Source organism: Lissotriton vulgaris, chromosome 1_1 (assembly GCF_964263255.1).
Source record: "Lissotriton vulgaris chromosome 1_1, aLisVul1.2, whole genome shotgun sequence".
Classification (NCBI taxonomy): Eukaryota; Metazoa; Chordata; class Amphibia; order Caudata; family Salamandridae; genus Lissotriton; species Lissotriton vulgaris.
Window position 1 is genome coordinate 1,514,505,902 of NC_141685.1, and position 22,998 is coordinate 1,514,528,899.

Below are 22,998 nucleotides of genomic sequence, written 5' to 3' on the forward strand. Positions count from 1 at the left end.
GGAAAGTGCTTGCTATTGTGTTCCATTTTTATGACTATCAGTGAGGATCCTACATTGTAGAAGGAAATACTTGTAATTCTAGCACTGCATCATAGGAAGCCTCAGTAAAGTCCTAAACAACCCTCCGTCCACCCCCGGTTGTCAATGATGTTTTAAGTATTTTTCTTTTGTAAGCATATTATGTGTGGTCGTTTAAAAATAACTGGGGTTCTGGGGTAAATTGCCTCTGCAGTGCCTGCTGGGAAAAGCCTATGCTTTTAACCTGATCGGCACCTTAATTTTCTCTTTCACTGCCTTAGGGTTAGAGGTTATTTAGGATAATAAAGTTCATTTCTTTCAGATAGGTGCTGTAATGTGATCTTACTGCTTTGTAAGAGGAAGTTCTTAAACTTGAAAAATGCATTACAAAATGGCATTTTGTGCTATTTGTGAAGGTATCACCACTCTGTGAACTTTGAGTTGAGCACTCCCAACTACAGATAGACTTTCTGAATATAACAAAGTGTCCTGTGGTACTGCATGCAAAACTAGGACATCAGGAAAGTAATATTTCCCTGCTGGTATGCAATGGCCATCCTTAATCTGCTAGTGCCTCTTTTTGGCACAATGCTAGGTCCTGACAGAATTGTGGACATTCTCAACATATTGTGCACATCCATGGCATGACACTTTCCACCCACGGCGTAATGACAGTCTATGAAGTTCGCTGGTAATTCCTGGCATATTAAAATCATCCATTGCACAACGGTCACAAAACCTGGCTTAATGCTTGACCTGGAAAAGTGTTGGTAATTTGCCACATTGTGGGCATCCATTTCACAACCTTGGGCATTCTTCACATTTTATGATCATCCATGTCCACGCCACTAACACCTGCTATAATAAAAGCCCTTTAATCAAGGTGGTAGTTAAGGATATTTTGTCAGCGTACGTAGTATGCTGGTATCCATTCTTGCAAAATGGTGATCTGACTTAATGGTCTTAATTTCTGCCACAATGTGGGCAGCAATGCTCATGTAGTGTGACGGTGCCTAGCCACGAATGGACATACTTTTGAATAAGGAGGGACAAGAATATTCAAAGTTTCTTGTGATGACAGTGCACCTTTCATTTGTGAGGGGTAAATTGGCATGCTTCTTGAACTTTGTTGGTGCAGATGGGGTAGTCCTAGATGTTTCAACAAAGACTATTTATTGTATGCTGCTTGTTTAATGGAGCAGGCGAGTTGGCACAGAGGTTAAATGGAAAATGTACTTCTTTTAAACCGCTCAGAAGCTTAGAGTGATGCATATATTATGTCAAAGATGAAATTCTGGCTAACATCCCATTTTCAAGTTACTGAGGCACACTAATCCTTCAGCAATCTTCTTTGTCTCAGTGAAATGCCTGTGCCACTGTTTTTTTACACCTCTTATACTGTATGTTAGAAAATAAAACACACTTTGAAAAAAACCTATACTCTCTTGTATCTCAATCAGATGTTGTTTGTTGTCTTTAAGAATTGGATATGCAAAATGTCGTCTGTAGTGAGCCCGAAAGCAGCAAGAGGGTTTACTAATCCTGGCAAAGTATTTCTTCTTTTGGGTAAAATACTACTTAAGCCATCATAGTACAGTGCTAAACCAACAGCAGTTCCTCTTTGGCTGTTTTTGTTTAGGGATTTGGATAATGGAATATTGTAGGTCTTTTGGCAGAAGACAGAGTAGAACATTATTAGGATAGATTTTGCATTATTTTTGTTGGAAGGATGTTAAACGCATTTATATCTTTGTTTCTGGAGGGTACTAAAGTATGTGCCAACAAGCTAGGGTAAACAGTGCCCTAATTGTAGTGGAATGTTTGATGAAGACCGAATCATAGTTTTTACAGCAAAGGGAAAGAAAGGAGATACTCTTTGAGATATGTATTTCCCCCGTGGAGGGAATATGGTAGGAAGATGTGAGACAGAGTTTGTTAAATTTATTAATATGAGAAGGGGATTGTGATGGTGTTGGGTTGGGTGGGTGTGCTTTGGCTGAATTGGATTTTGTAATATAGTAGAGGACAGGGGCTCTTGGCTTCTGTTTTTTCCCTATTTCTCTTTTGTTTTGAAGGCCTGAAACTTTTCCTTATGGCTTTTTATCACAGTTTATTTGCATTCATTTAACTTTGTTTTTAAATGCGGGGGGGGAGAGGCACATTATTTGCCATAGTTTTGTTCTTTTAGACTTTTATAAGAGATGCAAATACAGTGCTCCATGTTTGAAGTTTCTATTGGACATGCATTTTGGAATTCCTGCATTGGATGCAGCCGTCACCTACCACCGCGATGATAACATGTGCCACTTCTCTGGGGTTAGTTTAATAAATACGAAGCATTTTTCTTCCCACATTACTGGACCAACAATCACTGTCATTTAATTAAGAGCTTCATACACTTGGTGACACATTAAATACCTCACGATTCACCAAAAATTTAAATTATTGCCAGCAGTGAATGCTAAGCAGTTACTGACAGGTAGCATGTTGGTGCTGCTGCTTGCCTGATCTGCCTAAGGTTGATGAGAAGTTTCGGCATCATGCACAGCACCGTGTTGACTGCGTCACCAGTCCTCATGTAGCCCCACGCCCTCCTTCTGATGGTACAGCAGGTGTAAATAGTGACCAAACCACAGAAGAGAGACAGCATGAGCTAGTTATCGTGGTTTCCAGTGCTGACACTGCCAGACAAATGGAAGCTCTTTGGGTACTGAATAGATGAGAGCCCTTTGTTGCGTATCTTAGCACAGCAGCGGTGAACTGCCATGATCAACTCTAGTGTGGCACTAGGAGCTGATAGTAGAGGACATGGGAGAGAGAGCTGAGCACAAAATGGGGAAGAGAAGAGTTGTGCTACGATAAGGTAGGGCTTCTGGAAATGTGTATAAAAATATGTAAACTTTTTTTTCTCTAAGTTAAGTTGGCTCTGCCCACTCCCAAACATTTTTTTAAACTTGGACTAAGGGGAAGGAGTCCCTTTTAGAATGGGTTTGAGGGGTCTGTAACCTATCAATTTTTTGTGACAAAAAGTACGGGCACAGACCACTGATACATACATGACATCATTGTGAATAGCGGTTTGAAAGGTGCACCTTAAAAATGCCCCTCTGGAATGCATTTCTAAACCAATTTTGTGGTTCGGTAACTGCTTTGAGACCACTAAATAGCTTCATACATTTGGCCCTAAATCGGCCTGCAGAAGGAGTTGTTTGGGGCTTCTTAACTCTTTTTACTAGAGTTTTCAAACTTTTATACCAACCTTTGTTTTTTGATTCCATTAAACATTCATTTTTTTTTTAAAGAACTGTGTCATTCTAAAAGAACTAACTATGGATTCTGGAATGAGCAAACTTAAATCTGGATTTCTTGACACACTGTACAATGCGGCCCACATATGGGATCCTGGAAAACGAAATTTTAAAATATATTTGCCATATTGGACCCAGTCCATGAGATCTCTGTTAGGGTGGGTTCTAATCAACATTAAATGCACCCTGTCTTCCATTGATTCTCTTTTATCAAAAGTGTTTTTATAGGCAATTAAATGTGTGTGCCTTTACCAAGTTTATTCACACAAAATAATGAAAATGATGTGCTTGTTGAAAGAAATGCTAAATGAAGCCTGCTGCTGTTTGTCCTTTCAGCTTAGGCTCAAGTAGGAGCCAAGATAAATCAGATAGTAGAGGCAAGAAACAACATGTCCTTGTCAAACTATCATAATTTTAATTCCTCAACACTATAGAAAGTGCTCAAGAATCCTTTCGAAGGAGGGAGTAGAAAGGATAACTCCATCCATCGCTTTACCCACCTTTACAATCTTTCTCCAGGAAATCAGAACAGGTTTTGTAATGCTGCACAATGTTTTAAAACCTTTATACAGCCTAGTGTGTATATGTATTTTGACTGCAGTCTTGTGTGATATGATTGCTTTTTAGGCAGGAATTGATTGATCATTACAGTAAATTATCTGAAGAAGCAGCACGTAAAGAGCGAAGGGCCTTGTGGAAAATCCAGAGGCACAAACTGGAAACAGCCCGTCTCAAATTTCTTTCAGAAGACGAAAGACATACCCAGGTGCATTTTAATGTGAATACTAAAATAAACTAGACATATATTATTGTTACTGTCCAAATTTGGTTATCAATGTTTCTCACTGTTAAATTTAGGAGCTGCTTGAACAATTTTTCAGAAGGGAGTTGAATAAAGAGGTAGGCATTGTTTCACAGTCAACAGTTCCGGACAGCATGGACTTAGCGATCACTCATTTGGCAAATGGGCATTCTCAGGTTAGTTTACTCCCACATTTTCTGATTTTCACTTTCAGGGTTTGCTTTTAAATTTTGAACATGTATTGACTGAAGTATCTAACGGGCAATTATTTGTTTGAATATCAAAGCAATTAGTTTTGTTTTCAGCTGTGTATTGACCATTAGTAAATAAACTCTCAACAGTTCTGCCAGGCAAATGCTAACTGCATATAAATATTAGTCTGTAAACCACAACCACCCATTGTAAGTTCGACTTCCTCCTCTTACTTAATATTTTAGACGTTATATTAAGATATACTCTCTCCGACCCAGGAATGGATATTTCTTCCACCTCTCATGTGTAATGGAATGTAAGAGCAGAAATGTTATGGGAATCCACTCTTAGGAAACCTGTGACGAGTTAAGAAGCTTTGACCCCAGCCTTTTCAGTAATGTCCTTATCCTGCCTGTCACATGAAGGAGCTGGAGTCAGAAGTGACCATCAATTCTTCAGTGTTGAAGGTCCAACCGAAAAGCAAAACCAGATCTGGTTGGCTTCAGACTCCCTCCTGAACTAGATCTTGTGTGAAATTAACGCCTGGTTTTGAGCTACAACAAAATATTGGTGTAAAAAGATAACTTCCATTTTTGGTTTGATGCTTCCTTTGTAAATTTGTACAACAGCCTAGGTCAATGAACTCTCATATATAAGTCACTCATTGTTGCAGAAGCCAAAAATGTAAATATTTTTTAAGAGCAGGAAGTGGGCCCAGGGACCGCTGCCTGCCCTTAAAAAATGAAACTGAAAAGTTTTATTTTTGTTTTGTAAATACATCCCGTTTTCCTTCAAGGAAAACGGGCTGTATTTTTAAAAAACCTGCTTTATGTGAAAAGTAGTCCCGTACATGGTAGTCTTCTGACCCCAGCAGGCCACCATCCCTTGGAGTGCTATCCATTCCCAATGGGGTTGCAAATTGTGCTTGCCTCATGAATATTGATGAGGGATGCAATTTGCGACCCCATTGGGAGTCGCAAAGTCTCTGAGACACTGTTGTACATTGCATTTTGCGACTCGCAAATTGGGAATCGCAAAGCGGCACAAATTTGCGAGTCGCAAAATGCAATTGTCGTACATCTGGCCCTACGTGCACAGCAAGAACAAACTATGCAAATACAGCAATCTGCTATTTATCCTGGATCTCATGGCCATAGACCCCTATGCAGACACATTGTTTCTTGCCATAACCTTAATGAGATCATTTTAGGTTTCTAGGCTCTAAGCTGAGCTTTTGTTTATGGGAGCTGTTTTCTTCTCATTTTACAACAAGACGCTCGGGTCCATAGAGGGTCCCTGGCCGGTCCTATAGCACTCTCATTTGAGGATCAGAAAGAGGACACGGGTGTGAAGGAGCCTTCTTCTTAATTTCTTCATTTTCATTGTTCCTGAGCAATTTTGATGTTTGTGTCCCAAATGACCACCGCATGTCATGCTCCCCCTGGGTGCTACTATTCAGGTTTCTGGGTCCTTCTAGTCTCTGAGTCTTATCTTCAACTTTAGTGGAGAGCATGAGGCACTTTCAACACACTTAAGGAATTCAGTCCTTCTCCAATCAGTTATCCCCACAGATGGTGATGCCAGCAGTTATCCTCCTAACTTTTAATGTGACATAGTTGCACCTGCTGGACACCTTTTGATTTTCAGAAAAACAATTGTACATGGGTCTGTAACATGGGTCTGTTTGACATTGATGCAAGAATCACCTCTCCTTGCTTTTACAGTTCTAAAACATTTCCTATACAATTTCCATTGAAAACTGTTGAAAAACCCTCCCTCCCACTTTACCCACGTCAGGCTCTTTTGTGGAATGAGACCCGGTCAGTGAATTTGTTGAAGCCATTCACTCGGAGCCCTGATCCATACCAAAAGACATAAGCAAAGATCAACAAATTTGGTACAAAAAGTCTTACTGATTATGACAGAGCTGACATAGTCTGAACCTAATTCAGTTTAATTTAGTGCAACACTTTGTGATGGATACTTCTAAGTGCAAAACCCTCACCTTAGAATAACCTCTTCACTCCAGACTGGTTTCAAAACTTTTTCCTGACAGTGCTCCTGCACACCACCTGGTGGCACCATGCAGCTCATTTTTAGCTCCACACTGCCACAGATGTGACAGAGTGGAGCCGCATATAAGCTCTACAGTGTGCACTGTCATCAGTGCCTTTCTTTCCGCGCTTCAGTACATAGGTTCAAACTTCAACTCCAATCTTTGTCGGTTTTCTAGGAAATGATGTTCCCACAAAAAAAGCAGACTTGCAGTGACTGCACGAATCAGTTGTCTGAATGAGGTGTGCCTTTGGTATCTGGCTCAACCCACTCCTGGAAGTTGTACAACAAGTGTGCCCTAATGCACCCAAATGCGATCAGAGACCGGGAGGCGAAGTTGTATGTCGTTGAACACAAGAAGTCGCAGCCCTCGAGCCGTGATGTGGATCCTGCAACAAGTTTTGGGGTGGGAGGGCGGTTTGGGGGACGACTGTGATGAGGTTCCTGTGACCATTCCACTCCCCTCGAAATCCTATAGTAAGTCAAAATCTAAATTCAAATCAAAAAAAGCAAAGCAGGATCGACCCATCCTGCAATTCTGATCCAAAGAGAAGATACAAGTGTGTTGAAAGGCAGTTGCTCTCATTCGAGGTCACCTGCAATGGAGCTGATTCCTCAGTTCACCGCCAAGTTTTCTTGTCAACCCCGCAGCAGTTAGAGGCCTTCAAAGAGGCCATGCTGTAAATTTCAGTGCGCTGACTTTTGGCACACCTGTGGGCCCCATGGAAATGGGACTCCAAGAGGATCCCTTCCCGATTCCATATGTCCCGTTGGAACCTGTTGCATGCCAGTAATGATTCAGATATAGACTTCTACTCTGGTCTCATGATCCACACTGGTTCCCTTCACCCCCTATGCCAGTGCCGACACAGCCGGAGGATGATCCAGTGCCGCCATCCATCCCGGATTCTGAACCAGCATTGGCCCAGACTCAACAAATGTCACACTATGAGATTACAAATGTGAAACCAGTTGTCATGCACCCTGACTCTAACCCTGTGCCTCTACCGTGTGACGACTATCACCAAAGACTCCATTATGTAATTGTGTGCTAAAACGGGGTGCACCCCAGGATATTGATGATGATGGTGTGGAAGAAGGCTTGCTGCCCCCTCATTACACTGATGATAACTTATACATTGACCTACAGAACTCCAGTGTGCTTGATACTTCGCTTACAATTGAGTATGAGCCATTACATGGGCCACCCATAGAAGAAAGTGTGTAATTTGCAGTGGTGCCTCAGAGCGCAGCCGGAGAGCTAGAAATATAGCAGCCATCCATTCAGAATAAAACCAATGTTTTGACAGAAATTCTGTAGCTGGCGGAGCAACATCGGAGCCCCTACCTCCATTTATTGATGCCCACATAGATACCTTTACGGCTGTCTGGTCGAAACCATGTATACGAGGCATGTGAGCTTTAGATCACATGCTTTGCATACTCCTGCCATCTAGTGTTGGGTCCGTATGTTTGCAAGTAGTTTTTCTTCGAAGAAGTCTTTCCAGTCACGAGGTAAGGTGACTTCTCCTTTCGGTGATAGTGCGCATGGGCATCGACTCCACTGTTAGATTTATTTTTTTCCGCCATCGGGTTTAGACTTGTATTGCTGCACTCCGTTTTGGAATCGGTCCTCAAGTTCCCCTCAGTGCGCAATCTACTCTATCCTCGACAGTATTGTTTACGAACGGGTTTCCCTTTCTCTGGAGTTCGACTCGACCCTCAAGAAATCTCCATTTCGACTGGAATTTCGCAGGCGGCCTCTTCGCGTCGGTCCGACTCCTTGTCGATAAAACGGACTCCATTTAAATTCTGCCCCCTGTGCCACGTGAAGTATCCGGGTACAGACTTGCATCAGGTGTGTAACTTGTGCTTGTCCCCAGGCCACAAAGAACAGGACTGTGACGCGTGCCGATCCTTCATATCGAAGAAAACTCTCTGTGATCGTCAAGCTTGACGTCGAGAGATGCAGCGGCAGCAGATAGACGACATACCGGATCTCTTCGGTGAAGACTCCTAACAAGAGGAGGTCTCAGTGGTCGAAGAAGAACAGGCTTCAGTGACGTTTAACTCCAAAACAGAGTTACAGATTGTCCTCGAGAACGACGATGTGCCGCAGGGACAAGGGGACGCGAGTGCAGATGACCCACCCACTGTCCCTAGAAAATCTAAGGCTTCAACACCACCTCTGCCTTCAGGCTAAGACAAACGCAAGGAGACGATGGACAGAGCGCTGAATCTTTTTAGACACTCAAACCCAGTCACAGATCTGGGTTGAATCCATCATTCTTTAGCTCACTTCACCACCCCAGTTCAGATACAGCTATATGCAAATCAGTCTTGGCCCTGTGCCTCATGGGAACAGTCCAGCTGAACTGCCAGGCCATGTCTTCCCTGGACCGGTAACAAGAATCCTAGGACCGGTTTTGGGGTAATTCCCCTCTTCAGCCAGGCTAGCTTGAATCCAGTGGCAAAGTGAGCAAGGGACCCACGTCCGGGCATACCCTGCTAACTGAGGGCGAACAAAGCAAACAGAAAGAGATGATGGATGGAGTGCTGAAACTTTTCAGACACTCACGGCCTTGGGTTGAATCCATCATCATTCTTTAGCTCACTTCGCCACCCCAGTTCAGACACAGCTATATGCAAACAACTCTTGGCCCTGTGCCTCATGAGAACAGTCCAGCCCGAACTGCCAAGCCATGTCTTCCCTGGACCGGAAACAAGCATCCTGGGACCGGTTTCGGGGTAACACCCCTTTTCAGCCAGGCTATCTTGAATCCAATGGCCTTCAGGCCAAGGTCCGCACCGAGAAGAGGTTTCCAACGCACTGCCTTCCGGCTTCGCAATGAGGCTCAGGACCGAGTCAGCCAAAACCCACTACCGAGCTAAAACCTATGGGCTGGAAGCACTAAATGGGCTCGGAGCCAAAAACTTCGACACCGAAACCTAAGAAACATTCCATGGAGCTGAAATCTTCAGCACTGAAAGGACATTCCAGTTGTGCCGAAAACTAAAGAACTTCCTGTACCACAACCGAATCCAAACATGGACGTTGTACAACCTAAATCGGATCCGAAACAGAAAAACTCTATAGTCCTCCTGATACTGGGCATATTCATGCTAAACCGGCATCCAAACAGAAGCTTCCGGATGACGACAGCTCCTGTAAAATTCCATTGAAGAATAAAGATGTGGGCACTAGTCCTTTTTACACACTTCCATTTCTTCCTCCTTCCTCTCCACCACAACTTGATCCTTTACACATTACACCTTGTCAGTCTGCTCTACCTCACCCTGATATAAATGATACTGATGATGATGACACACAGTTACCAATAGATAGTTGGACGGATTATACCATTGATCCTCCACACGATACAGACCCAGATCTATACCCTGTCCGACCTTCTCCACCTGATGACAATCTGTCATATAAGTAGCTCGTTGGGAGCGCTCCACAGTACCCGATAAAAGTGATACCCCCTGCCGCACTGCCCGGATCTACTGAACTACGGCCAGGATAACTAGACTGCAGAAAAATGTAGTACAAGGGCCTATTCACGGAAGGAACACTGTCGGAGCTCTCCCCATTAACGGTGTTGATTTCAGCAGTCCTCAGACGTTGCTCGTTAGGACGGTGGTAGCTCGAGGACTGGGACTCCTAGTGGGTTCCAACCAGTACACAAGCAGCCGATGACAGCAGTGAACGCTAAGCGGGCGCCAAATAAGGTAGCGCGGACTACACAATGAGTGAAAGAGGGGCCCGAGCGACCCAGCAGGGGAAGCTGGATAAATTTGCCTTCAGTAAGGACTTCCCGCCGCTGCCGGAACCGAAAGGGCAGGCAAATAAAGGAGGAGAAGACGTAAGTGCGCCCAAAGTAACGCTAGAAGATATTATGGCGGCTCTCCACAGCGTGCAGACAACAGTGGGCTCCATCTCGACAGATGTAACGTTCCTACGGGTGGATTTCCAAAAGATGTCCGCCAGAGTCGCAGACGTGGAACAGCAGATGACGTCCCTCGCTAAAGAAAATACCATTCTAACCAAGAAAGTGACACAGTTAGAGGCTGACAGCAAACGAATGGCAGCGAAACTGGACGAGCAGGAAAGGTGGTCCTGCCGAAACTATACTTCGAGGATTTGATAAAAACGAGACTACAACCCAAAGGTCTTTCCAACTATTTCTCAGTTGAACGCGCCCATAGGGTGATAGGTGGCAGGCCGAAACCCGGTGACCCCCCCCACCCCACCCCCCCGCGTGTCCTGTGCTGGCCTGTATATTTAACTTTTGTGACAGGTACGCCGTTCTCCAAACGGCCCGGGTGGCTCCACCGGTCAGGCTTCACAACTCAGTGATCTCCTTCTTTCCGGACTATACGGCAGCGGTGTCAGCACGTCGAAGGAGCTTCCTGGAGGTCAAAAAGGCGCTGAGGGACCGGGAGATTCCGTACTCGATGCTCTTCCCGGCTAAGGTATGGGTGTTGGCGGACGGAAAGACATGGTTCTTTGAAACGCCAGAGGAGACGCATGACTGGTTGGAAGGTTGGCGCCGGGTGGGCAAGCCTGGTCGAGAACGTTAGAGGCGCCACCACTTCGAAAGAGAGAACAGTTCTGTGCCCACTGAACAAGGTGAAAATGAAGGGGCCCAACTACATGAGGAACCCGGGGAGTGACGGCACGGGGGTTGTATCTGACCTGCTGGTAGATTCCATGGAGGAACCGCACACCTGAAATCACGTCGAACACATTCTTGATATATACATAACACACGATATGGACTCTGGGACGGGGGAGGAACGTTGTCTTCCTTGGGCTTCCCGCTCCCGTATAAGCAAGTAACGTTTAAAGGTTGGGGTCTAAAGCACTCTGCTGAGTTGGGGTGGCGGGTAGTTTTAATTCCGCTAGGCAGGGAGGCAGGGAGGGGGGTGGCCGGGTTGGGAAGGTTACAATGGTTATGTATTAGAATTTGTTCGCAGGTTGGCTATGATACACGTTTGGGCATCTTCAGCGCACACGGCGGCACATGCGGATCATGCTTACAGCTAATGCCCCGCCCGGGGGACCCTACTGATTATGGCAGTACGCAGCACCCCAGCTGATATGGTGAACAGAGACTCCCCGGAGCACATACCACCCCTCACCTTGCTTACCTGGAATGTCCGTGGGTTGAGGGACAAAATAAAACGAGGCCTGGTGTTACACTGTATTAAAAGGAGGGAACCAATGGTGGTGCTGTTACAAGAAACGCATCTCAAGGGGACTGCCACTAAAGCAATGGATAGATGGGGTTACAGGATGGTGGCACACTCTGAGTTTACTTCTGGGTCCAGAGGTGTGGGCAAACTGGTCAGGAAACAATTCTCCTTACTGGTGCATAAGGTTAAAATCGACGGCGCAGGCCGACTTGCGTCTATTAGCGCTCAATGGGAGGGGAGACCTCTCAATGTTGTATCTGCCTATGTAGCCCCAGCACTCCACGCCGCGGCACTCCCAGATCTTACTGCCTTCTTGTTAGACCTACCGGAGGGGGATTTACTTATTGGAGGAGATTTCAACACCATCATAGATGACACCATGGACAGACACCCGGCACGGGCGGCCAGAGGGGGATGACACGTTTTTTTTTTTAGAGCACAATGGCTTACCGATATCTAGAGGCGGTATCACCCGATGGCACGCCAGTACACATATCACTCGGGGGTCCACAATAGTTTGACACAAATAGATTATTTCTTGGGATCCACTGGCAGCCTGAATAAAATAGAGAGTGTAGAAATTACACCAAGAGGGGTATCTGATCACTCCCCACTGATTATGACATACACTCACCACCATCTGACGCTGCGTCGTATATACCCGATTCATTCCGGATACTTACAGTTCCCCAAAATAAAGAAGGAAATCGATATGTTGTCCAGTAACTATTTTCAAGGGAACGCTTCGTCAGTTGACTCCCCAACCATACTCTGGGAGGCCTTTAAGACGATACTCAGGGGCCAAGCTATTGCATCCATTACGTCACATAGAAGGGAGCATGCCTTGGAACTAGATCTGCATGAGGCAGAAGTCCAACATGCTGCGAACCCCACTGCAGAGACATCCCATACTTTACATTTCATAAGCAAAAATACCAAGCACATTTATTAGAACTAACTAGAACCAAACTGCAGGCCACACTTCATAAAGTGTACGAGGTCGGCGACAAAGCTGGGAAATGACTGGCATGGCTGGACAGACGAGATAGTGGTCACAGGCGGATAGCGCAGCTCACCTCAGCGGAGGGGCAGACTACGACAGACCCACAGGAGATAGTGCACATGCTGGCACAGCACTATCGGTTGGTTTATGCCTCTACCTCTGACATGACCCTAGAGGAAGCCCTCACATATGTGCAAGAACTTAATATGCCCAAACTCACCCCATAGGTGGCGACTGACTTAGACGCAGCCCTCACCGCATAGGAGCTACAGAAGGCCATTGGGGCACTGCAGTCTGGTAAAGCACTGGGACCAAATGGTATACCTATCGAACTCTATAAAAAGACATCGGGGACTATCGCGCCATATCTTCTTAACATGTTCAATGACAGTTTTAAAAGGGCTGAGCTCCCACTAGATCAACGCACGGCCACCATAGTGGCTATACCAAAACCAGATAAACCGGCGGATCAATGCACCTCATATCGCCCGATATCTTTAATAAATGCAGAAGCTAAAATCCTTGCCAAACTATTGGCAATTAGGTTGACACCCCACTTAACGTCCCTAATACATCCGGATCAGTCACGCTTTATGCCCGGCAGAACTATGGCCCTCATTTTGAGGCGCTTACATGGAGTGCTTGCTAGGGCAGATTACTTACAGGAGCCGGCTGTAGTTTTATCGTTAGATGCCCGAATGGCATTCGACATGGTCGAATGGCCCTTTTTATTCGCAGTGCTCCAGCACCTCTGTTTCGGTTTAAACTTTTGTGGATGGGTTCGGCTCTAATATACTAACCCAGTGGCACATGTTACTGCCAATGGTCATATTTCTGAGGATTTCCCCCAGTCGCGGGGAACACGTCAGGGCTGCCCACTGTCGCCGCTTCTATTTGCCTTAGTGCTAGAGCCGCTTGCGGTATGGATATGGTGGGATCCAATGATCAAGGGGCTCAGGTGGACAGAACACTGGGAGGACCGAATCTCCCTTTACGCGGACGATGCACTGCTGTATTTGTCCTCCCCTAGACGGTCTATATTATCTCTTCTTCACATATGTACGAATTTTGGGAAGGCGTCGGGCTATACAATCAACAGGTCAAAATCGGTCCTGTATGTCCTCTATGGCCCGCCCCCACAACTCCCTTCGGATTGCCCGTTCAGACTTGCGGATGGGACATTCAAATATCTGGGCATATACGTTACTAGGGACGCATCCGAATTCTTTGATAGAAACCTACAACCGCCCCTGGACCGTCTTAAAAGGGATGTGCGTCACTGGGAAACCCTTCCCTTGACCTTGTTGGGCAAGGCGGCCCTATTCAAAATGATGGCACTGCCCCGGTTTTTATACGCACTGGAGAACACGCCTTTTTTGGTAACCCCAAAATACTTTAAGGCTATTGAAGCACAGGTTTCCGGCCTACTGTGGGGCAATAAACCAGCACGCATAGCACAGTCCAAGTTAATGCGTGGGTGGTACGATGGAGGGATTGCACTCCCAAACATACAATGCTACTACTGGGCGGCACAACTGAAGGTAGTTAACCAATGGCTGCACGCTCCGCAGGATGACCTGGCATTCCGGGCGGATAGGGCACAACTGGGCACAAGGGGTATGCAGTCGCCTCTCTACGACAAGAAAGAAACACTGACACTGTTCGGTCCTCTAAAACACACAACGGGCCTTTGGCATATTGCTCAGGCCAAGCCCGGATGGCGCGGAGTCAGGACCCAACTTACTCCCTTGTGGGATATTAAACGTCTCTGTAAGCTTAGAAATACCAAGGGTTTCGATAAATGGGACGACATAGGCATCTCCACGGTGGGCGACCTATGGCACAACGGTGAAATGGTGTCATTTGAGAGTCTTCAGCAAGACTATGGACTGACAAATGGGGAACGATTTAGATACGTCAGGATCAGGCACTCCCAGATGACTGCGCTGCCTCCTGGCACGGAGATCCCGGAGGCTTCCCCCCTGGAGGATAGACTGCTCACAGAATATATACAGAAGAAAGCCACCTCCCTCACCTATCGCAAACTAGTAAATAATATACCGGATCCAACGGGCTCCCTGCGTGATAAGTGGTCCGTTGACGTGGGGGACCTTGATGAGTCTGAGTGGCAGGAGGCACTGGCCTCTCCGAGGGAAGTGGACATACCTTCTAGACTCCGGCTAGTGCAGCTAAAAATATTGCATCGCTCATACTACACCAGATACACCCTTCATAAAACAGGTAGAGCGCTCCACCCATTCTGCCGCCCGGGCTGTGGAGAAGCTGGCACCCTTTTCCACACAATATGAGACTGCACTAAAATAACGGAGTATTGGAGACAGGTGATGAGAACGATCTCCCAGGTAGAAGGAGTCTCCCTAATACCGGAACCGAAGCGATGCCTGTTAAATGTGTGGGAGCCAAATGACTTGAATCGCTTGGATCAGGGTTGGGCTATTCTGAGTATCATGATTGCTGAGCGAAACATTGCCCAGAAATGGGGCGCGCAGGAGGTGCCTACCCTAGCTGCATGGGGGAGGGACGTGGACACTATCATGATTGCAGAGAAATCGGTATTCATTAATCGGGGATGCCCCAAAAAGTGGAGTAAGATCTGGGGAAAGTGGAATGCATATAGGGGTGACATTTGCGATCCCCCGCTAGACCAGGAGGATGAAGTCTCGGATGGGGATTGAAAAGGTGGGGGAGGCGGGTTCCCGAGGAGACATTGAGTATACAGATGTACTAAGGCGATGTGATGTGCCTGTGATGTTGGTTATGCATTGGTGTGCTTTAGAACGTATTGCTTTTATTATGATATGCACCATGCCTGGTTTTTTTTGTGGATGTTTATGACAATCGAAATAAAAATTTCATTTCCAAAACAAAAAGGTGGGGGAGGTAGGTTCACGAGGGGACACATTGAATATACAGATGTAATAAGGCGATGTGCTGTACCTGTAATGCTGGTTACACAGTTGTGTGCTGTAAAATGTAATGGTTTTACTATGATATGTACCATGCCTGGTTTTTTTGATGTTTATGACAATCAAAATAAAATAAAAATCCCCCCCCCCCAAAAAGCAGTCTACTTTCACATTCCAATTCATCCGGCTCATCGCAAATACCTCAGATTTGTGGTAGCACGCAAAAATTACCAGTTCAAGGTACTTCGATTTGGTGTCGCCACCGCCCCCAGAGTGCTCACCCAGGGCCCGATGTAGGTAATTTCATTTTACCAGTTCATAAATACCGATTGATACTGAATCGGTATTTATGAATCGGAAAACAGTATGTAGGTAAAAGATGGTAAAAAAAATACTGATTTGGTAACAGTCGGAATTACCGATTCGGACATTACCGAATCGGTATTTACCGAATCGGTAAAAGCCGATCTCGAAAATTCGAATGGAAGACATGTGAGCCACTCAACCAATCAGGGACACCCACCACACCCCACAACAAAGCAAATGGGAAATCAACCAATCAGATGCAAGTACCGCACCCAGTACCTGGAGTTGGCCACACCCATGCAGGTGCAGAGCCACAGAACTGTTTGGAGAGCTGGAGGGGAGACAGAGGAGCAGGCTGCACTGAGCCCAGCAGAGCATCACCATGGAGTCCCAGGAAGCCCAGAAGGATGGTGTTGACCGAAAAAGGAAGATCAAATTCAGCACAACTGAGCTCCAGGTGCTGGTGGAGGAGGTAGTGCAGCATTACAGACAGCTTTTTGGGAGACAGTCCCTGCAAGTGGCAGAGTCTGTCAAAAAAACCACCTGGCTGGCCATCCAGAGCAAAGTAAATGCGCTTGGGATCACACATCGTGAAATAGAAGACATCAAAAAAAGATGGTATAATCTGAGGATCACCACGAAAAAGAAGATAGCAAGCCAGAGGAAAGAATCTTCAGCCACAGGTGGAGGGAAGAACCGTGCACCAAGCCTCACTGAACTGGAGCAGATGGTGGAATTCACAATGGAGCCTGAAAGCATACACAGGATTGGGGATGCTGACAGCTCAGCCAGAGCTGCAAGAAAGAAAGGTAAGATGCATGGACATGAATCCCCACCCATTCCCTGGGCCCTTCCCCAATGTGGGTTACACATGCACAATCCAGAACACCTGTCAGTGCTCACCAGCAATGTATCATGGTAGTCGTAGTCATAGGAACATTCATCAAAGCAGCCAACACAGAACACTGCATGCCATGCCACACTACCCATACACAAGCAGTTGCAGCTCAGGAAAGTGTGTGATAGGAATTTGTCCAATGGAAACACACAGGTGATCATTGTCCATGTCTTCCCACAGGAGAGTCATTGCGCAGTGCAGGGCAGGAAGGGGAGGCAAGTGCACCAGCAACGGCTGCGAGGGAGAAGCCCACAGACAAAGCCGGACCCAGCACTGTCCCTGAGGACACTTCCACAACGCAGGCACCCACAGCAATGGAGGAAGACACCACAGCACAGCCACTGTCACCCCTGCTGTTTGAGACACAGACTCCGGCAGTATCTGCAGGTGCCACAACACCAAGCTCAGGGTCCTCTGTGAAATTGAGGCAAAGGAGGCAGGACGTTCCACCACTCAGGATCCTGGAGAGCTCTGATGAGGAAGAGGTGGGGGATCAGACACCTACCACTCCAGCAGTGCCTGGGAACGCAGGGCAACAGGGGTCATTAGGATCTGGGCGTGCAAGTGCCCGTGGTTGTAGGGCACGTGAGCAAGAGGAGGGACATGAAATGCAGGGGGTCTTTGCCGGGTTGGAAAGCACCATGGTGAGGATCCAGCGCATGCAGGCCAAAGGGATCATGGCAGTGCACAGACAGGTGCGCATCCTCAATAGCAGGATGTCAAACATTGATAGGGGGATATGCTCCATGACCCTAGGAATGGAGTCCATGGCCAAAGGAATGGAGTCCATGGCAGAGGGGGTGAGGGACATGGGTGTGCGCATGGGTTCCCTCTGTGACAGGCTGGAGAGTGACCAGACAGAAAGGCGCAGGAACAGGCACGAACTTAAGCAGCTGAATAAATCCATCAACCGCCTGGCAACTGCAGCCACCCTGCTATGCCGCCGGTCTGTGAACATGCAGACTGATATTGTGCACTGCTGCAGTGACTTGTCCAGGGGGATGGGGAGGGTGACCTCTGCTATGGAGGTACTGCTGACACAGCAGACAGCCACTGCTGGTGACACGTGTGTCGTGGACACGGAGGAGTCCACAAGCAGGAGTGGATCCAGCACGCCTGTACAGGATGTTCGCCGGAGCACCAGGCTCATTGCTGATGACCCTGGCACCACTTCGCAAGTTGGCCCCCTGCCCCGTGGCTCCCACAACATCATGCGTAAACGCAAACATTAACATTTCATCCATAACACAGGACAGGTCACAGTGAATTGAACTTTGGCCAACCAGTGTGACAAGTGGATTTTATTTGGTTCATGTGGTCTTGAATATGTGGAGTCCGGTAGTGCAAATTAAACAGAGTGCTTCAAGAAGTAAACCTGCTTGTGTATCATCAATCTATTAGAAATATCTGTTTGTGATTTCTGCGCGTCTCAGTCTGCCATCTGTTGCTGGCGCTGCACCTGCTGCATTGTCATCGACTTGTTCTGTCCCATCATCCATGTCCTCATGATATGTGAGTTCTACCTCTGTGCCCTTCTTGTGGCAAGATTATGCAGCATGGCGCAGGTCGCAATAATTTTACAACACATCAGTAGCGTGTACTGCTGTGCACCTCCACTCTTATGAAGGCACCTAAATCTGCTTTTCAGCAGTCCAAAAGTGCGTTCCACAACGCAACGTGTTGTTCTGTGTGCCACGTTGTAACGCCTTTCGCTCCTGGTGGATGGATTCAGGTAGGGTCTGAGAACAAATGAACGCAGGGCATATGCACTGTCACCTGGGTGAAAAATTAAATTTTGTTTAGTCACATACTCATGATTGATCCTTCTGCATTGACTATCAGGGTGTCTCACACTCACCTAGCAGATATCCATCCCCAAAATCACCAGCCACAAGGCATCTGTATATTCCACTATTCTGGAATATGTAGGAGTCGTGGGTACTCCCTGGAAATGTCGCTACAATGTCCGTAATCATTTTGGCAGCGTTGCCGATCACCTGCACATTGATTGAATGCGTAGACTTCCGGTTTCTATATATGTGTTCAGTTGCTGCAGGTGGGCATAGTGGGATGTGCGTCCCATCGATACAGCCTATGATGTGCGGGAACTGTGCAAGGTGATAGACATCGGTTTTTGTCTTTGCTAGTTCAGCAGGTGTGTCAGGGAACTCTATGTAGTGTTCCATCCTCTGCATCATGGCGTCAAGGAATTTTCTAAATAAACGTGACAGGCAGCTCTGGGACACCCCACCTATCGCAGCAATCACATGCTGGTAGCTCCCAGAAGCAAGAAGATGTCGGCAGCACAACACCTGCATGTGGGGTGGGATGGCGTGTGCTCTTGGGGTTGGGTGTTCCAGATATGGGTGGAGGTCCCTGAACAAGTCCAGGATGGTTCTGGGGTGGAGTCTGTACCTTTGCAGGATTGCAGCTTCAGTCAGTTGGAAGAGGGTGATCCTCTGCCTATACACCTGCTCCTCCCTTAGCCAGACCCTCTCTCCTGCTGCCTGTATCCGTAGCCGCCTTGTAATGACATAGAAAGCCGCCATTGTGGTTGCAGTGTTGCATTTTGGGGCCTTCTTTTGTAAACTGTACCTGGTTTCCACCTGCTTTCAATCCATGCTAATTACCGACTCTTAAATACCGATTTTCATGGAATTCTGTATTTTTTGTGTTTTCTACATCTCGATATGCCATTTTTATAATTTCTTATTTACCGATTCGGAAAATGGGAAATCTGTATTTTCCGATTCGTGAATTACCGATTCGGAATTTTACCGACAGGTTTTTACCGATTCAGTACATTTTTTGTCACATACATCTCGAATCTCTTATACCGGTCGGTAAGGGCATAAATTACTGATTTTCGGCCGTTACCGACCGGTATTTGCCTACCTACATCGGGCCCCAAATGTCTTGCTGTAGTAGCTGCTCATCTCAGAAGACAGTGCATCTATGTCTATGCTTATCTAGACGACTGGCTTATCAAAGTGGGTACTTACCAAAACTGTATAATACACACTCAGGCACCAGTAAACCTACTTCATCAGTTAGGCTTCACAATCACTGAACAACAATCTCATCTGTGCCCTGTGCAAGTGCAGTCTTATCTAGGAGCTTCCCTTAACACACGCAAAGCGCTAGCCTCTCCCAATGTAGCCAGGATTCACAATATTCAGTCCACAATATTACAGTTTCAACCCAGACAAACATTACCAGCCAGAGTCTTTATGCAACTGCTGGGAATAAAGGCATCCTGCATTGCAATTGTATCTTACGCAAGGCTCCGAATGCGTCCTCTGCAGGAATGTCCAGCACTTCAGTGGAATCAGTTACATGGTCAATTAACCGATCTAGTGTTGGTAGACGGCCGCACCCATCGCTCTCTGCAGTGGTGGAACCCTCAAAACTTATCAAAAGGGCGTTCCTTCATAAACCCGATTCCACAGACTGTATGGACAGCAGATGTATCTTTAACTGGTTGGGGTGCCCATCTCCAACATCACACAGTACAAGGGCTGTGGTCAGACAATCACAAACATCTCCACATCAACTAGCTGGAACTTTTCAGCGGTGTTCCTAGTACTCAAAGCTTTCCACATTCACCTTCTGAGCAAACTTTCCCAGTCCGCACAGACAACATTACAGCGATGTATTATCTGCAGAAACAGAGAGGGATACACTCTCTCCAGCTGTCGAATCTGGCACAAAGCATTTGGAATTGGGCAATTCATCACTAAATGTATCTCCTGGCAGAACACCTTTCAGGGGTAGACAATCAAATTGCCGACCTGCTCAGCAGAAACAGGCAAGTTCTTGAGTGGGAACTTCATCCCCAAGTTCTTCTTTCCTGCTTTCAACAACTGAGATTTCCACAGATAGATCTGTTTGCCACAGTACACAACGCAAATGCCCATTCAGGTTCCCATACCATCTATCCAAAGGCAATGCCCTATAGATGTATTGGTCAGGGATATTTGCCTACGCTTTTTGCCTCTCCCACTAATTCTATTACTGGTTCAAATGCTCAGGCAAACTTCCCACACATTGATCTTAGTAGCCTCTACATAGGCTTGTCAACCTTGGTAGACCACACTGTTAAAACTGTCAGTGGTGCCACATAAAAAAAACTACATCTCACACCCAGTCTCCTCACTCGGAGCCATGGAGAAATCAGACATCCAAATCCCAAAGAACCCAACCTAGCGATTTGGCTCCTGAAGTCATAGAGTTTGGTTGTCTACAACTACCACCAGACTGTATGAATGTTCTCAGAGGCTAGAACGCCTCATACTAGAGCATGTTATGCAGCAAAATGGAAACAGTTTGTTATCTATTGTAACAACAACAACATAAATCCACTTAATGCTTCTGTACAAAACATCATTTGTTATCTGTTGGATTTACAGCAATCTGGATTGTCTTACACATCCATTTATTTAAACCTAGCAGCAGTAGCCACATACTTGCGAAATAGACAACACTTATCTCTATTCAGAGTACCAGTGATCAAAGCCTTCATGAAAGGATTAAAAAGGGTGATACCACCAAGAGTTCCCCCTGCACCAGAGTGGAACTTAAACATTGTCCTTACAAGTCTAATGGGTCCACCTTACAAGTCTTATGGGTCCACCTTTTGAACCAATACACAAATGTCAGTTACAATTCCTCTCATGGAAGGTTGCTTTCCTCATAGCAATAACCTCACTATGAAGAGTTGGTGAACTTCAGGCATTAACTATACAAGAGCCTTTCTTTCAACTTCACAAAGATAGGGTGGTTCTTCGAACCAATCCAAAGTTTCCCCCTAAATTAGTTTCTGCCTTTCATATAAATGAATCAGTTGAGTTACCTGTGTTATTTCCTCAACATGATTATGTGCCGAGCAAGCTCTACACACACTTGATGTTAGACGAGCTATACTATATTATGTAGAAAGAACCAAAGAATTTCGAAAAACAAAACAACTATTTGTTGCTTTTTTTCCACCACACAAAGGCAACCCCATATCTAAGTCACATATTGCAAGATGGATTGTAAAATGTATCCAATCATGTCATGCCAAAGCAAAAAGAACGTTGAAGATACCCCCTAAAGCACATTCCACTCTCAAAGTAGGGGCTACTATGGCCTTCTAAGGGAATATTCCCCTAGCCGACATCTGTAAGACAGCAACATGGTCTACACTGCACATATTCACCAAACACTATTGTGTAGATGTGTTTGTGAAACAGCAAGCAAATGTAGGACAGCAAGTACTTAACCCCTTCACTGCGGGAGGTAATCCCCCGCTGTGCTGGGGGGGAGGGGGGCGCGCACAGCGCCGGCATGCTACGGCGCTCCTGTGCTCATGACGAGCTCAGCTCGTCACAGGAGTATTGCCTCCCATGGAACGCTCAGCACAGCGGGGGAATTCTCCCCGCACCTGAGCGTTCCACTGGCCATGACGAGCTGAGCTCGTCATGAGCATGGGAGGGGTTATAACACTGTTTCAAACAACTGCAACCACTACAGGTTAGCTACTGCTTTGGGAGTATACTGCTATATAGTCTATGCAAAGCATGTGATCTACAGCTCACATGCCCCGAACAGTAAATGTTATTTACCCAGTAAGCATCTGTTCTTGATCTGTAGAGCTGTAGATTCACATGTGCCCACCCGCCTTCCCGGTCTCCTGTAATGGTTTTAGTTATCAATTTGCATTCATACTCATGGACATCTCTATTCTACACTCACTAACTCCATTATCACCCTCTGCGGGAAAACAATCTAACAATGGAGTCGGTGCCCATGCACACTGTTACCAAAAGGAGGAGTCGCCTTACCTCGTGACTGGAAAGACTTGCTCGAAGAAAAACAACTTGCAAACATCCGGACTCAACACTAAATGGCAGGAGTATGCAAAGCATGTGAATCTACAGCTCTACATGCCAAGAACAGATCCCTAGTGGGTAAGTAACATTTTCATTTTGCTCGCCTGTGAACTGATGTCCTGGCTGAGGTCTGGTAACCAGGGTTTTCTCACCAAACACCCTACTCCATAGAGCCGTATTATACAGGCCTAGATCAGGGAGGTGAATCCAAACTCCTTTCCAACAACTCTTCTGGGTAGAGGTTCCAAAATTATAAATGCCATATTATACAGGCCTAGATAAGTGGGGTTAATCCAAACTCCTTTCTAACAACTCCTCTGGGTAGAGGATGCAAAAGGATAAATGCCTTTGGCAAAATATGTATTCTTCAGCTAAACTGGTTCTACAGTCTGTAAAAGGAGTCTATCGGACGGGCAC

General features: G+C 46.2%; 1 protein-coding gene across 2 annotated transcripts in view; it reads left to right on the forward strand.

The window, feature by feature from the left end:
* TUBGCP6 (tubulin gamma complex component 6) overlaps positions 1–22,998 on the forward strand; it is a 747,379-nt gene that overhangs the window by 377,646 nt on the left and 346,735 nt on the right. For both annotated transcript variants that reach the window (XM_086967433.1, XM_086967436.1), the window contains exons 15-16: positions 3,954–4,092; positions 4,185–4,304. In XM_086967433.1, the coding sequence (XP_086823559.1) occupies positions 3,954–4,092; positions 4,185–4,304 (259 nt within the window). The remainder of the gene's footprint in view (positions 1–3,953; positions 4,093–4,184; positions 4,305–22,998) is intronic.